This window comes from Lissotriton helveticus, chromosome 6 (assembly GCF_964261635.1).
Source record: "Lissotriton helveticus chromosome 6, aLisHel1.1, whole genome shotgun sequence".
Lineage (NCBI taxonomy): Eukaryota > Metazoa > Chordata > Amphibia > Caudata > Salamandridae > Lissotriton > Lissotriton helveticus.
In genome coordinates, this window is record NC_136067.1 from 461,717,725 (window position 1) to 461,729,905 (window position 12,181).

Below are 12,181 nucleotides of genomic sequence, written 5' to 3' on the forward strand. Positions count from 1 at the left end.
CAGGGTTAATCACCTTGCAGCTGTAATTTTGTTTACGATTTTATATATGTATTGAAATTAAATGCCTCTTGTTTTATGTTTTCTTGTAAAAATGTACATGTGGAACTCAATGAATGTCCAATTATTTTATAATATAAAAGTGGAAATGGTTTTCAATTATCTATTTTACCCATCTCCATAAATAAAGACCAACCAGGTGGCAAACTCTACTTATAAACTCCTTATTTTGAGTGCAGAGACATGTTTACAATTGGGGACAAGTAGTGTTTGCACCCGATGTTAGATAACACCTCTTGAATAAAATGCGCTTGGCCCCGGGTTTTATTCTCTTTTGTATATGCAAATTCCAGATGGTGCGGCAATAAATGCTCAAAAGGGAGCGCTGTGAAATGATTCCGATCGCAATTGCTGTTACTGCACGTTATTCCCCAATCCACAAGAAAACACTTAAAATGAAGCTCAAACTCTCCCCAGGGACACAACGACGTTGTATATTAACGTTATTCGTCAGGCTGTTTTTTTAGCCCAGTCTTACGGTGTTTAAGGATTGAGGCTACGAGTTTATTTGGCCCGGTAGGATCTTATATAAAATCCCATCCCATATTTCTGGAAAGGCCTGCTTTCTTTGTTTTGAGAACATCAGTAAGTATATATGCATTGTGTTCCGTACATTCTTGTCTATGTGCTTTTTGAATGCAAGCAACACATTTACAATTCTTTTTTTTAAAGGAGGACATTGAAGGGCTTCATATTTAAATAACAGTCTCGAAACAGGTCAGGGAACGGTATGGCGAGGGCAGGTGTATTTAAGGCTAACCAGTTTGAAGGAATGGCGGAGTGTCCTGTGCAGATGGAGAATACTGCACAGAGACGCCTCTGGGAACCAGGTCTTCGCCATTGCAGTGGCCTGTTAGCCAAAAGCAGTGAGGAAAATCCCAATTGATCCGCTCATGTAGTGTTTGAGAGCACTAACAAAAAATTAAGATAAATTAAAGCAAGCCCTCCCCTTTTTCACTGTTGCTTTAATGAGAACTTAGAAAAACCACAGGGGAAGAGACTTACGTATGGCTTTTCTAACTCTCTCGCTCTCTTTTTCCACCTCCCACCGCCTCCATAGCCACTTTATTACCCAGGTTCAGTGTCAGGAGGATTGTGTAGGGCGGGCTGTCATGCTGAGGAGCATCACTGTGGCATGGGCACCACGGCAACAGCAGGCCGAGCAGCCACAGTGCGAGGTACGGCCAAGCCATCACCAATTCTCTGCCGGTGGGACAATGCAGCTCAAGTGAAAATAATGGCTGCCCGAATTGAACGACTTTGCCAGTGGCAGCTGTAACTATCCCTACCAACTACTGCTTCACGGAATCATATGGCCTCCGATGCCACCCGCCCGCACTGTGTGGCTTCCCTCCTTGCCCATACTATCCATGCCCTCACTTTGGCCGCTCGCGCCATGCTCCTTAATTACAGCTCTTGGGTCCTACCGCCTAGACAGCTACTGAACCCGGCCTGCCTCTCTAACCCGCCCGGGCAGATTTTACAAGTGAAACTTAAAACAACCTTTGGGTGCTGAGCACAGAACAAAAAGGTGCGAGTGCGCTATAATAAAGTTAAAAACCGTGATAAAAAAAATAAAAGCCAGACCAAAGAAGAGTAGTTAGGCGGGTGATCTGCGGGTGAGGAGGAGGGAGGGGCGTCCGCCGCGCTTCACTTTGTCCTGTTTCGTTTCGCTGCTTGTACTGTCTCTGCCTTCCGCCGTGACTTGGCCCGTGTTGCAAACAATAAAGTAACTCCTTCTGCATGAAAGACGTTGTATGCGCATGTGTTCTGGACAGGTCAGGCAAAATATAGTGCAAACTCACCCCAGGAGAAAACAAGCATTTACAAATACAATAGGACTCGTATTTACGTGAGACCTACTGCATTGTAAACATAAGCGCGGGTGTCCAAGAACGTACGAACGGGAGTGTGGAGGGGGGGGGGGTGCAGAGAACTCAGGCACTGCGGGAGCCAGGGAAACAAAACAGTTTTTAAAGTAAAGGAAGCAATAGCCATGGAAGGAGAAAAAGGAGGAGGGACTAACAAGCAGAAAATGAATGAGAATGCAGCATTTATATTTTAAGCCAATGAAAAAGATGTGCGGAAGGTGGGCGGCATTCCCCCCACTATACTGTATACTGCATGCCTCGCCAACCGAGCAGCGCATGCGCTACACCGCTAGGCGAGACCTAAAAAAGGGATAGAATGCAAACATGGCGGACCCCTCTGGTTAAGTTGAAATACTGTGTGAGGCCTGCACCATGTGAATATCTGACTGCTGCTGGTGAGTGGGTTTGTAGGTTCATTAGTAAAGTAACAATAGCGGGCACAACTCCCAGAGAACTAAGTAGATCCCACAGTTTCTTGTGGTTCACCTGGTCGAAGGCGGACGTAAGGTCCATGAAGCCCAAACAAAGGGCACCAGGTTGAGCTACTGTGTATTTGGACACTAATAAATAGAGGTTAAGACATTGGTCGGTGGTTGATTTTTCCACACAGAAAGCAAACTGCACCTTATTATTCGGTACATGTCAGCCTATGCAGAAAGTCTAGTCAGTAAAACCCAACCCAGAACCTTAACTGGTGAGTTAATGAGGGATATTAGACGATAGCAATAGGGGTTATCCTTGTACCCCTTCTTGATATAATGGTGTCAGTTGACCAAGAAGGTGGCATCCCTTTCCCAGCTGTTACCTGTAACACCCTGGTCAACCGGGCCCACGCTTCTATGTTGTCCCTGAAGAAATCCAGTGGGATCCCATCGGGTCCAGGCGCCTTATTCAGGGACAATCTATCAAGCCCAGGCATACTTCCACCAGAGAGAAAGTAACTAATGTATCACCCGGGAAGGATTCTATTTCAGTGGTGGGCCCTTCACTGGTTGTACACCCTTTCAAAGTGATCACCCCATTGTTCTGGAGTAATGTGATGGCATAGCACTGGCATAGACCGCACCGCAAAACGGGGTCTGTTGATGACCTCCCAAAAGACTGTACTATCCCGCATTTCACCCACTTGGGCTAGTTCCTCCCAGGCCTGTCTTTGTAGGACACACCACTGTTCTTTCAGTGCCCTTTGATAATTATTACGATAATTAGCCACCTGTACTCTATCTCAGGAGGGACTGCTTCAGGGCTTTCTTCAGGAGGTGAAGGGCCCGTGAGCACTCAGCGTCAAACCATTTCGGGTGGTCAGGAGCAGGGTTGTCTGTAGGCACCATTAACAAATGAGCGACTGACTGGGCAATGGAAATAAATTAGCTTAAAGTCTCTTCGCCAGGGGCTAAGGGGTCTAAGCAGCTTAATATCTCCTGCTGTTGAGTTTCAAATAGGGTACGATTGAAAGACATAGCGCCTCTATGTGACCATCATAGACACCTCCCCAAGCCTGTTAAAGATAGTGTTCCCAGTGATATGCAGGGGTGCTCCACCTGTTTCCCCACCTCTTCGAGTACTAAGGCCAAGGGGTTGTGTTTGCTGAATGGGCTGTGTAGGATAGTAAAAGAAAGTGAAGGCCAATTGAACAAGGCAGTTACAAAAATATAATCAATTATCTTGACACTTCCCCTACCTTCAGATATTGGGGGGGATATAAGACTTAAGGGCCATATGTATCATCAACCTGATTTGCGATTCTCAAATAGCGATTTTTTAAAAATTGCTATTTGAGAATCGCAAATAGGGATGTATGTACAAAATCGCAATTTTGTAGCGATTTCTTATTATTCCTTAATTGCGATTAGCAAATTGCGAATCGCAATTAAGGAATACTTTCCCATTCATTTCTATGGGCCAGGAGGCCCATGGGAATGAATGGGAAGTTATTCTCAATTTGCGATTCGCAATTTGAGAATCGCAAATTGAGAATAATTTCAAGGGTGCAGGGGTGTTCAAAGGACACCCTCTTGCACCCCTGAAATCAGCATGGGTGCACATGTGGCACACATACAAAAAGTGCATTTTTCAAGGAATTCGCAAATTACCACCAACTTGAAGTTGGTGGTAATTTGCGATTCCTTAAGGCCAATTTGCATTTTTTTTATGCGTCATACATTGCATTTAAGGAATCGCAAAATTTGTGATTCCATAAATGCAATCGCAAAATAAGGAATCGCAAATTTTTCGATTCCTTATTTTGCACGCAGATTTCTTTGATACATACCATTTTGCACTAATGCGTTCACAAACGCCAAAATATGCGAACACATTAGTGCTTCATACATATGGCCCTAAATGAGTTAACTAAAAATAGATTAGGTTACCAACAGGGTAACCCCACTGCGCACTGTGCACGATGGGTCACAGAGTGACCTTTCTATTTTCTTAACAAAAAAGAGCACAATATATCAATAATGAACAAACATAAACACCATGATACTTGTAAATGTAAATCTTTACAGGTTGCTCAGGTCAAACATATTCTTTCAAAATATCTTTTTAAACCATATATAATATATTCACATATATGGTGAAAACATAGAATCATAACATAGTCAATTAGTGTAAATTCACAGGTATCAATCCAGCCAAATTAACGCAATGATATTTGTTGGGGCCTGATGCATTTCGGGACATGAAGGTCTGTTCATTATTGATATATTGTGCTAATTTTTGTTAAGAAAATAGAAAGGTCGCTCTGTGACCACTCGTGCACAGTGCACAGTGGGGTTACCCTGTTGGTAACCTAATCTATTTTTAGTTGACTGACCCTTGAGAGACAGCTAGAGTCTCCACTGCAGCACCACTGTATTTAAGTTGGCTTAACAGTGTTTAACAATTGATCACTAAAGCATAAAAGATGTGCGCTTCCCTTCTCTAATACACCTAAATGAGTTAGTCATTTTATCTAGGGTGAATTCAAGATTGTGAGTGTGTAAGAAACTATTAGTACAGCGCCTTCTAGGCAATGCTCCATGTGCGTGCCCTCATTGATCATGTAGGTTCGGTAACTATACAAACAGTGTATTGAGTTTGGGCATAAATGGCAATTAAAATCCCCTGCCAAGATAAGATTCTCCTGAGTGAGCCCTCTCCCCTTAATGAGTCGATAGCGCTACTTAGGACTGAAAGATTTGAGGGCCCTTGCTTCCCCCTTTTTGTATTATAAAAAGTAATTAGTACCAACTGGAGAGATCTCCCCACTACCAATTTAAGACCCTGAAACACTTTGGAGTCCCATTTTATTGTCTGCACTGACCCATACTGCTCAAGGGCTACAAAAATAATTAGGCCCCTGATTGCTCTTCCTGCTCTGCAACCCACAGCCGGACAGAAAAAGGTTTTAAACCCCTAGGGAACGGAATTGTTCTCAATTTCCCATGTTTCCTGAAGACAAATAATATTAAAGGGCTTGATAAACAATATCCACCTTTCATCTAAAAACTTTGCTGATAGGCATGCCCAATTCTATCTGATGAGGCTTAAATCTTTCCCAGTACCCTGGTTGTGGCTTGAAAAGTGGATTATAGGGCCCCCAGAGGGGTCTGTGGCCCTGCGAGAATGTAACTTACTAAGTTAGTGCCCTGAAATTAAAGGGGGTGAAACCTCAATATCTCCCACATCCCGTACGGGCGGCCATTCGGGAAAACACAGAGGTGTGTTTCAGTTGTCACTTTCTGAGAGTCAATCCAAATCATTTAGGTCCACCAGGTGCGTATACCGATTTGAAAGAGTCTGAAACCCACCTGGAAGTCAGTGCTCTATTTGAAGTACTCAGAGAGGGTCTATAAAAGAAGTCCAGCAGTAGTAGTTTAATAAAAGTTATGGGGGAGTAAGTCTGGGAAGAACACCTCAGGATGTTTCGTACCAGTTCCAGGATGTCTGATGGTAACAATTGCACAATTTCCCTCAAAAGATTTGTGGGAGAGCCCTATCCAAGAAACTTACAGTCCCATCAGAATGTGCCTGTGTTTTGTGTTAATATAACTAGCGTGTTAGCCTAACCAGTGTGAGATCTTGTTAATCAGTTGCCCCGTAGTTTCCTGGTTGGAGTAAGCAAGCCCTGGGACCCCTGTCAAGACTGAAGTATAAGAACAAAAAACTGGCAGAAGATTGATTACTGGTAGAAGAGGACTATTAAAGACAGTGCCGGAAATTTGTGCAGCTACAAAGGGGGTACATGATGGAATATACTGGCTAGAATCGGCTAAATCCTTATCCCGGGAATGAGAATCAGTGGGCCGTGTGATAGCATTCTGGTTCATGTCTGCCAGTAGCATGGGTTTACAGATACATGGCTGTCTGCTACTCGAATGATCATTAGGGGATAGTTCAAGGGTTGTGATTTGAGTTTTCTGGGGTAAGGAAGAGAAACTAATTTTAATGGAGGACACTAACAATTTTCCCCCAAAGTAGGCCTCATAGGCTGGTAATTGCATCTGTGATTTTTTGCATTAAGAGAGCCCAAAAGTCCTCCATATCCTCAATTGGGTTTCTTGCATGATCACCCCCGGACCCGTTCTGAATGTCCTGCGGGTCAGCACACTTTTTGGCTTTACTCTTCTTTTTAATGGTAGGAGAGATTACTGCGTCAGTGCTAGCGGGGTAGGCTAAAGCTGCCATGCTATTAATGAGGCCAGAGCGGGGAGCATTGAAGACCCTATTATGGGTGAGGGCATCTGGGCCTATCAGTTATACCTCTGTCTCTGACTCCCGAGCATTTGGGATCACCAAGTGAGGGGCTTCCATGGGCAATGGAGGGCTGAGCCTCTAGGACCTATATAAAGCCTCCTATCAACCTGGTCAATTCTTTTGAGATAGCCCCCACTGCTTTCAGTAAAAAGAAGTCATTAGTTGAACGGTTTGGCCCCTCAGGTGTTGTAGCAGGCATCATTTTCTTTTTCCCCATAGTGAATGTGTCACAAAAATGGGAGACAAAGGGACCAGGGCATAGCACTTTAAAACAGCTACTTTCTGAGGATTCTTCTACTTCTAGGGTCCTGGTGCCCAGTATGCTGCTGATATTGCCCCTGCCACACAAAATTTAGAGGTTGGGAGCCTGACAAAGAGCCAAAAGAGTAGCCCAGCCCGGCCTCCTACGGCCGCTGATGGGCGCAGACGGGCCAGCTCTTGGCCACTTCCCGGTATTTCAGGTGTGCTTCCAGGTGCAGGGAACATGCGTCTGTGACTCCAGCCGCAAGTAGTCCTAGGGCTTGTGGTCTGCCCAGCTGCAAAGCTTCTCATGGCCCCTGGAGAGCGGACCACTTCCAGCTATTTCAGATGTGCCTCCAGGTGCAGGGAACATGCGTTGGCATCTCCAGCCACAAGGAGTCCTGGGGCTTGTGGTCTGCCCTCACCGCAAAGCTTTTTATGACCCCCCAGTGAACTGGTAAATATAGATCACCTTGTGGCATAGGCCAAATACATTAGATCACCATTATTTTGATCACCTTCACAGATCAGTAAACACTGGGCATTGCATTAATTAATCCTACGTTACCGGCTGTTCACATAACGGGTGAATTTAACAATGTGGGCCTTGGCTGGTATCAGAGGCAGTCCGGATTGAGGAACGCATATGCACTACCACCAGCCGTGTGATACCAGCTCATAAATGCCCTCTTTATTAGTGGCCAAGAATAATGCCAGATCGTGCTCAGGTGGCACCACGGCAAAGGATATTTGTCCAAAGAAGAGGGGGGGCACAGGGGCACACACTTGGTCCCTGGTCAGGACCGACAGGAAATATACAGTGCGGCCTCTCTTACTGCACTAAACGAGAGGCAAAAGGGTTACCTCCTTAGTCCGCGGTAGCTCACCGGTGCAGCTGCAAGGCGACGCCTCTCTTCCCTTCTGAGAGCATCCGCTTGTCTCCTGAGCCTGCGCCTGCTAATCCAGGATGGCGGCACTTCTCTCCCCTTTGGAGAGCATCTTCGCTGCACAGGTGCACTCAGTGTGGCTTTTTGCTGGGGGTGGGGTGTCGGTGAGCCGCAGCCCTTCTTCGGCCTCTGAGCAGATCCACTAAACTGAACCCTGTTTCTTTGATTCCCAATGTATACTTGAGCATGTAAATACTAGATATTGCCCTGCATTGACACCAAGGGCTATTTTGAGGGGATTAACACATATGTTGGGAATTTCTATCAAAATCCAAGCTTCACAGAAATACGACCAGTACAACTTGTTTGGCATCTAGTTCAGGTAAGAACTGTATCCCAAAGTTATTTAGTTGAAATTATGCTTACTTGTCTTGATAATAAAAGGGATATTGAAAATGCATGTACCTATTCCATATAAAGTGGCCCAAGCTTCCAAAAGGTTAGTTGGCTTTCTTCATACTCAATGGTCAAAACAATTGCAGCTGTTTTGCTATGTTTTGTTCAATCTGCTGTGATGCAGGATCTCCAAGACCAGCATGTGTTTTATGAATAAATAATACATATCGCTTACAGTATCAAGGCATGTTTTACTTTTCTCCTAAACATTCCAGTACATCACTCTTTCTTTTCACTCTTTCTTCCTAAGATAGAATATGTGTCATTTGCCATTGAAATCAAAAATATGATATCAAAACCTTTATTTACTTTATACATAGATAAGCTTGTTTGTCCATCTCTAAAACTGTTTATCCCTTGAATACAGTGCCTTCAAAACAATTGCAAATTTAGATACTTTTGTAAAAGAGCAACTTGTTTGGAGGTGTTGGAGCAAATTTTATTCACTAACAAAAATGCTTGCATTAATAATGTGCTAAGCTTACATTTAAGTGAAACATATGATAAAAGACAAATTTGCAGTTGATAATCATTCTTAAATGTTATATGCCTGCAAATAAAAGTGCTGATTTAAGTGATCCTGTCGATGCTATGTTAACTGAAAAAAATTGCGTTAACACTGAAAGGCCTGTTTTCACATTGAATGTGTGTTTGCGCACATTGATTCTATCTTTGTGCAAAGGTTGTATTTTGTACAGAAGCTGTTTGTTAGTTAGTGATAAGACGCTTGTTTTGACAACTGATAGTGAGTTTTTATTGGGAAGAGAGGAGCGACCAAAAGGAGTATTCATGGGAAGAACTATCTGGACCCCAAAATATCAACAATGTAATCTTTCCAGGTTTAATGTCTGAAAGTCTATTGTGCCAGTACGGAATCATTTGGAGATTGTCTATTTCCAGGAGTTTACTGAATTTCTATAGGAGGATGAAAAATGAGAAGAAAACAATGTTGCAAGATAGAATATTGTGTATTTATATTATTACATGTTCCGAGAGTAGCTGCTAGATTCCAGGATTGTATTCCCGACTCTCTGACTGGAGACACACTTTTGCATTTCTGATGCCTTTCTACATGAGCGGCTGCCTTACTTATATTTTGTTGATTGTGTGCTGATATCTTTGATCTGAGAATACTTTCCAGCTTGCTTTGCAAAGGCTTTATGTTTGTTCATAGATTCTCTCATCAGAGCTCTTTTTTGGGTTTCTTCATTGACACCTTTCCTTTTTCTCTAATTATTCCAACTTAATTTAAAATAGGGAATTTCTTTTATGGAATACCATATTAACTGTGATTGTAACAAACATTTTGTTCTATTTTATAATCAAATATCGATTGATGGAGTATATTAACTTTTAATGCTGAAATCTAAAGATTAATATCTAGTTAATAAAAAGATGAAAAACTAAAAGACTTAAAAATAGACATTTTCAATTCACACTAATTCTCTTTATTGATTAAACTAAAAGTATTTCATGATTTATTGCTATGTAGATGATTGCTCGTTACTTATCCTTGTCAGTGAACAAAGGTACATAGGACCAGTGGCAGGAGTTATTTAATGATCACAGTTGTAGATTAAGATATAAAGCCTGCTCCCTCAGAGGTGTTAGGAAATAGATTTAACCTTTACACAAATGATGATTCATTTGCAACTGTATTGGTACTCTTTCAGTAACAAAATCAATGATTTTTTCTTCCATCAAATTGTAATCATATGACCACCTCTTTAAAGACATAATATACAATTTAGTAACAATTTCACTTGTGCATCAACATTAACTACAGTGTTCTAATTACTACAGTGTATTTGCAAAACCTGTATCTGGTCCCTCACACAAACAAGTTGCAGGAGCAGAACTGCAGAATTTGGAACCCCAATTGTTCTTTTCTTCTGTCATGTGTTGTGACCTGACTAGTAGTGTTTCAAAGGAGAATATAAGTCAATTATGTTTTTATTCAAGGTCAAGGAGCTGGAAGAAGGTAAAACCTATGTTTTCCGGATTCGTGCAGTAAATGCATCAGGCCCAGGCAAACCATCAGACGTTTCTGAGCCAGTGCTTGCTAAGGCCAGACCAGGTATGACTTTTCTGAAACTTTTCCAATAAATTAATGTATTTTACACTCTTGGGATTTCAGTTTCATCCCATGCCGAGGTTTTGGAAAAAAATGAACGCAATGTAAATTGATTTGCAACTCCAGTTAACATATTGCCTATCCATCGATATAAATTGTTGTAAAAGTTGTTAAACCAGGCTTCATGTGTAGTCCTACATTCTCACAATTAAGTACACGTGGACCAGCTTGCCAGGAAATTTGACTAACTAAAGCTCCAGAATAAAAACATAGGGAGCATTGTTGAATTAATCCACAAAGGCTCTACAAGTTGAATCTGCAAATCACATTTAAACCCCACTTGTACCTTTGCAATGGCATACATTATCTTATAACAAGTTACATTCAAGTGACATACTTCGACTAATATATATATTTTTTAAAACACAAACCATTATTTCAATACACATTCTTCTCCTTAGCAAATACCACCTGCTCAGCCGTGAAAGTGTAAATTCTCACATTCTCTGTTCTATCACAGCATTATTGAATAATTCAATAATCAGAACATCATTAAATCATGTAAAAGATTGCTATTGCTTCAAATAAGCATTACGGTAAAATACTACACAGCTATAGGCAAATACAGATTTGAGCTAAAGAGCAAAAAAAACACCCATAAGGAAAAGTGGAATGAAAACATTTGAAGTCACCTACGCTCAATAACCTCTTTCCTAAATCTAAGGTATTGGAGTCTTATTTACACTGAAGCCAATTAATATTTCAGATCTTTGCTCTTTTCGTCAGAGGAATTTTAAAACTACGCCTTCCTAGTTTAATGCTAAAAATATACTTTTTAATCACCTGGACTCCCTTATTTGTGCTGATGCGGACTTGCTTTATTGAAATACACTACAGCTGTTACTGCTATTTATGTTACCTAAACTCTGAAAGGATAAACACCAAACATCTACAAAGGGGGACTGATATCTAACGATAAGGTCACAAAACAGATACATCTAAAGAAGGGCAAAAAAGAAAATACCTGGAGGGAAGCCTTAATCAGCTAAGCACAAGGAACGTACCACAGAATCCAACTACCTACTCAGTAAGCATAACAGTCATACAATTTAGAAAAGAACTGTATTTGTATTCATGGTTTTGGGAAAAGGGTGCATCTCTCTCCCTAGAAGTGGTATTCTGATGCTATCTGAAAATCAAAGGTGAATAACAGGCAGAAGAAAATTGCTAAAATTATTACTTTAGCACAATTCATTGTAATTCTGGGAAGATCAAGATTTTAAGGGTCTTTCTAAATCTGGCACGATTCTTCTCTTGTTGTAGTACTATTCAAGTTCTAGTTCCAGGCTGCAGCATTCATAAAAGCACAACCCCCAAGCAAAAACTGTTAAAAATGTGGAGCCAACAAGAAAGAGAGAGAGAGAGAGAGAGATAGTTGTGGGGATTCTACTCATACACAGAACTGTGCACAGAGACCCATGACCTCAGTGAATTGTGGTTTATCAAAAATCTAACCTCAGTACCTAGAACCCCTAACTGACTAGCATCAGTGTCACATTAGCTCTCCGTCCTATAGTAAAGCTACCAATGATTAGACGACCCAGAACATGCGACTTAGATTGCTCTCAGGAATGGTGGGAATCAAGAACACCATTCGGTTTGTTATTCTCATAACAGTCCACAACATGAGTAAATAGAGACACGGAAAAGTTTAAAATGTTTATTTTAACAACGTGCTCTATGATGCAGTAGTTTTGCTAACGAAAGCAGGCCTATGATTAAAAATAATACAATCAGCATTGTTGCAATTCCATAAAACACAAAGGGAGAAATCATATTATAATGATAGTGGAAAT

General features: G+C 41.7%; 1 protein-coding gene across 1 annotated transcript in view; it reads left to right on the forward strand.

The window, feature by feature from the left end:
- Positions 1 to 12,181, forward strand: part of MYOM2 (myomesin 2) — a 724,606-nt gene that overhangs the window by 546,513 nt on the left and 165,912 nt on the right. The window contains exon 21 of the mRNA XM_078647923.1: positions 10,214 to 10,328. Coding sequence (XP_078504049.1) covers positions 10,214 to 10,328 — 115 coding nt within the window. The remainder of the gene's footprint in view (positions 1 to 10,213; positions 10,329 to 12,181) is intronic.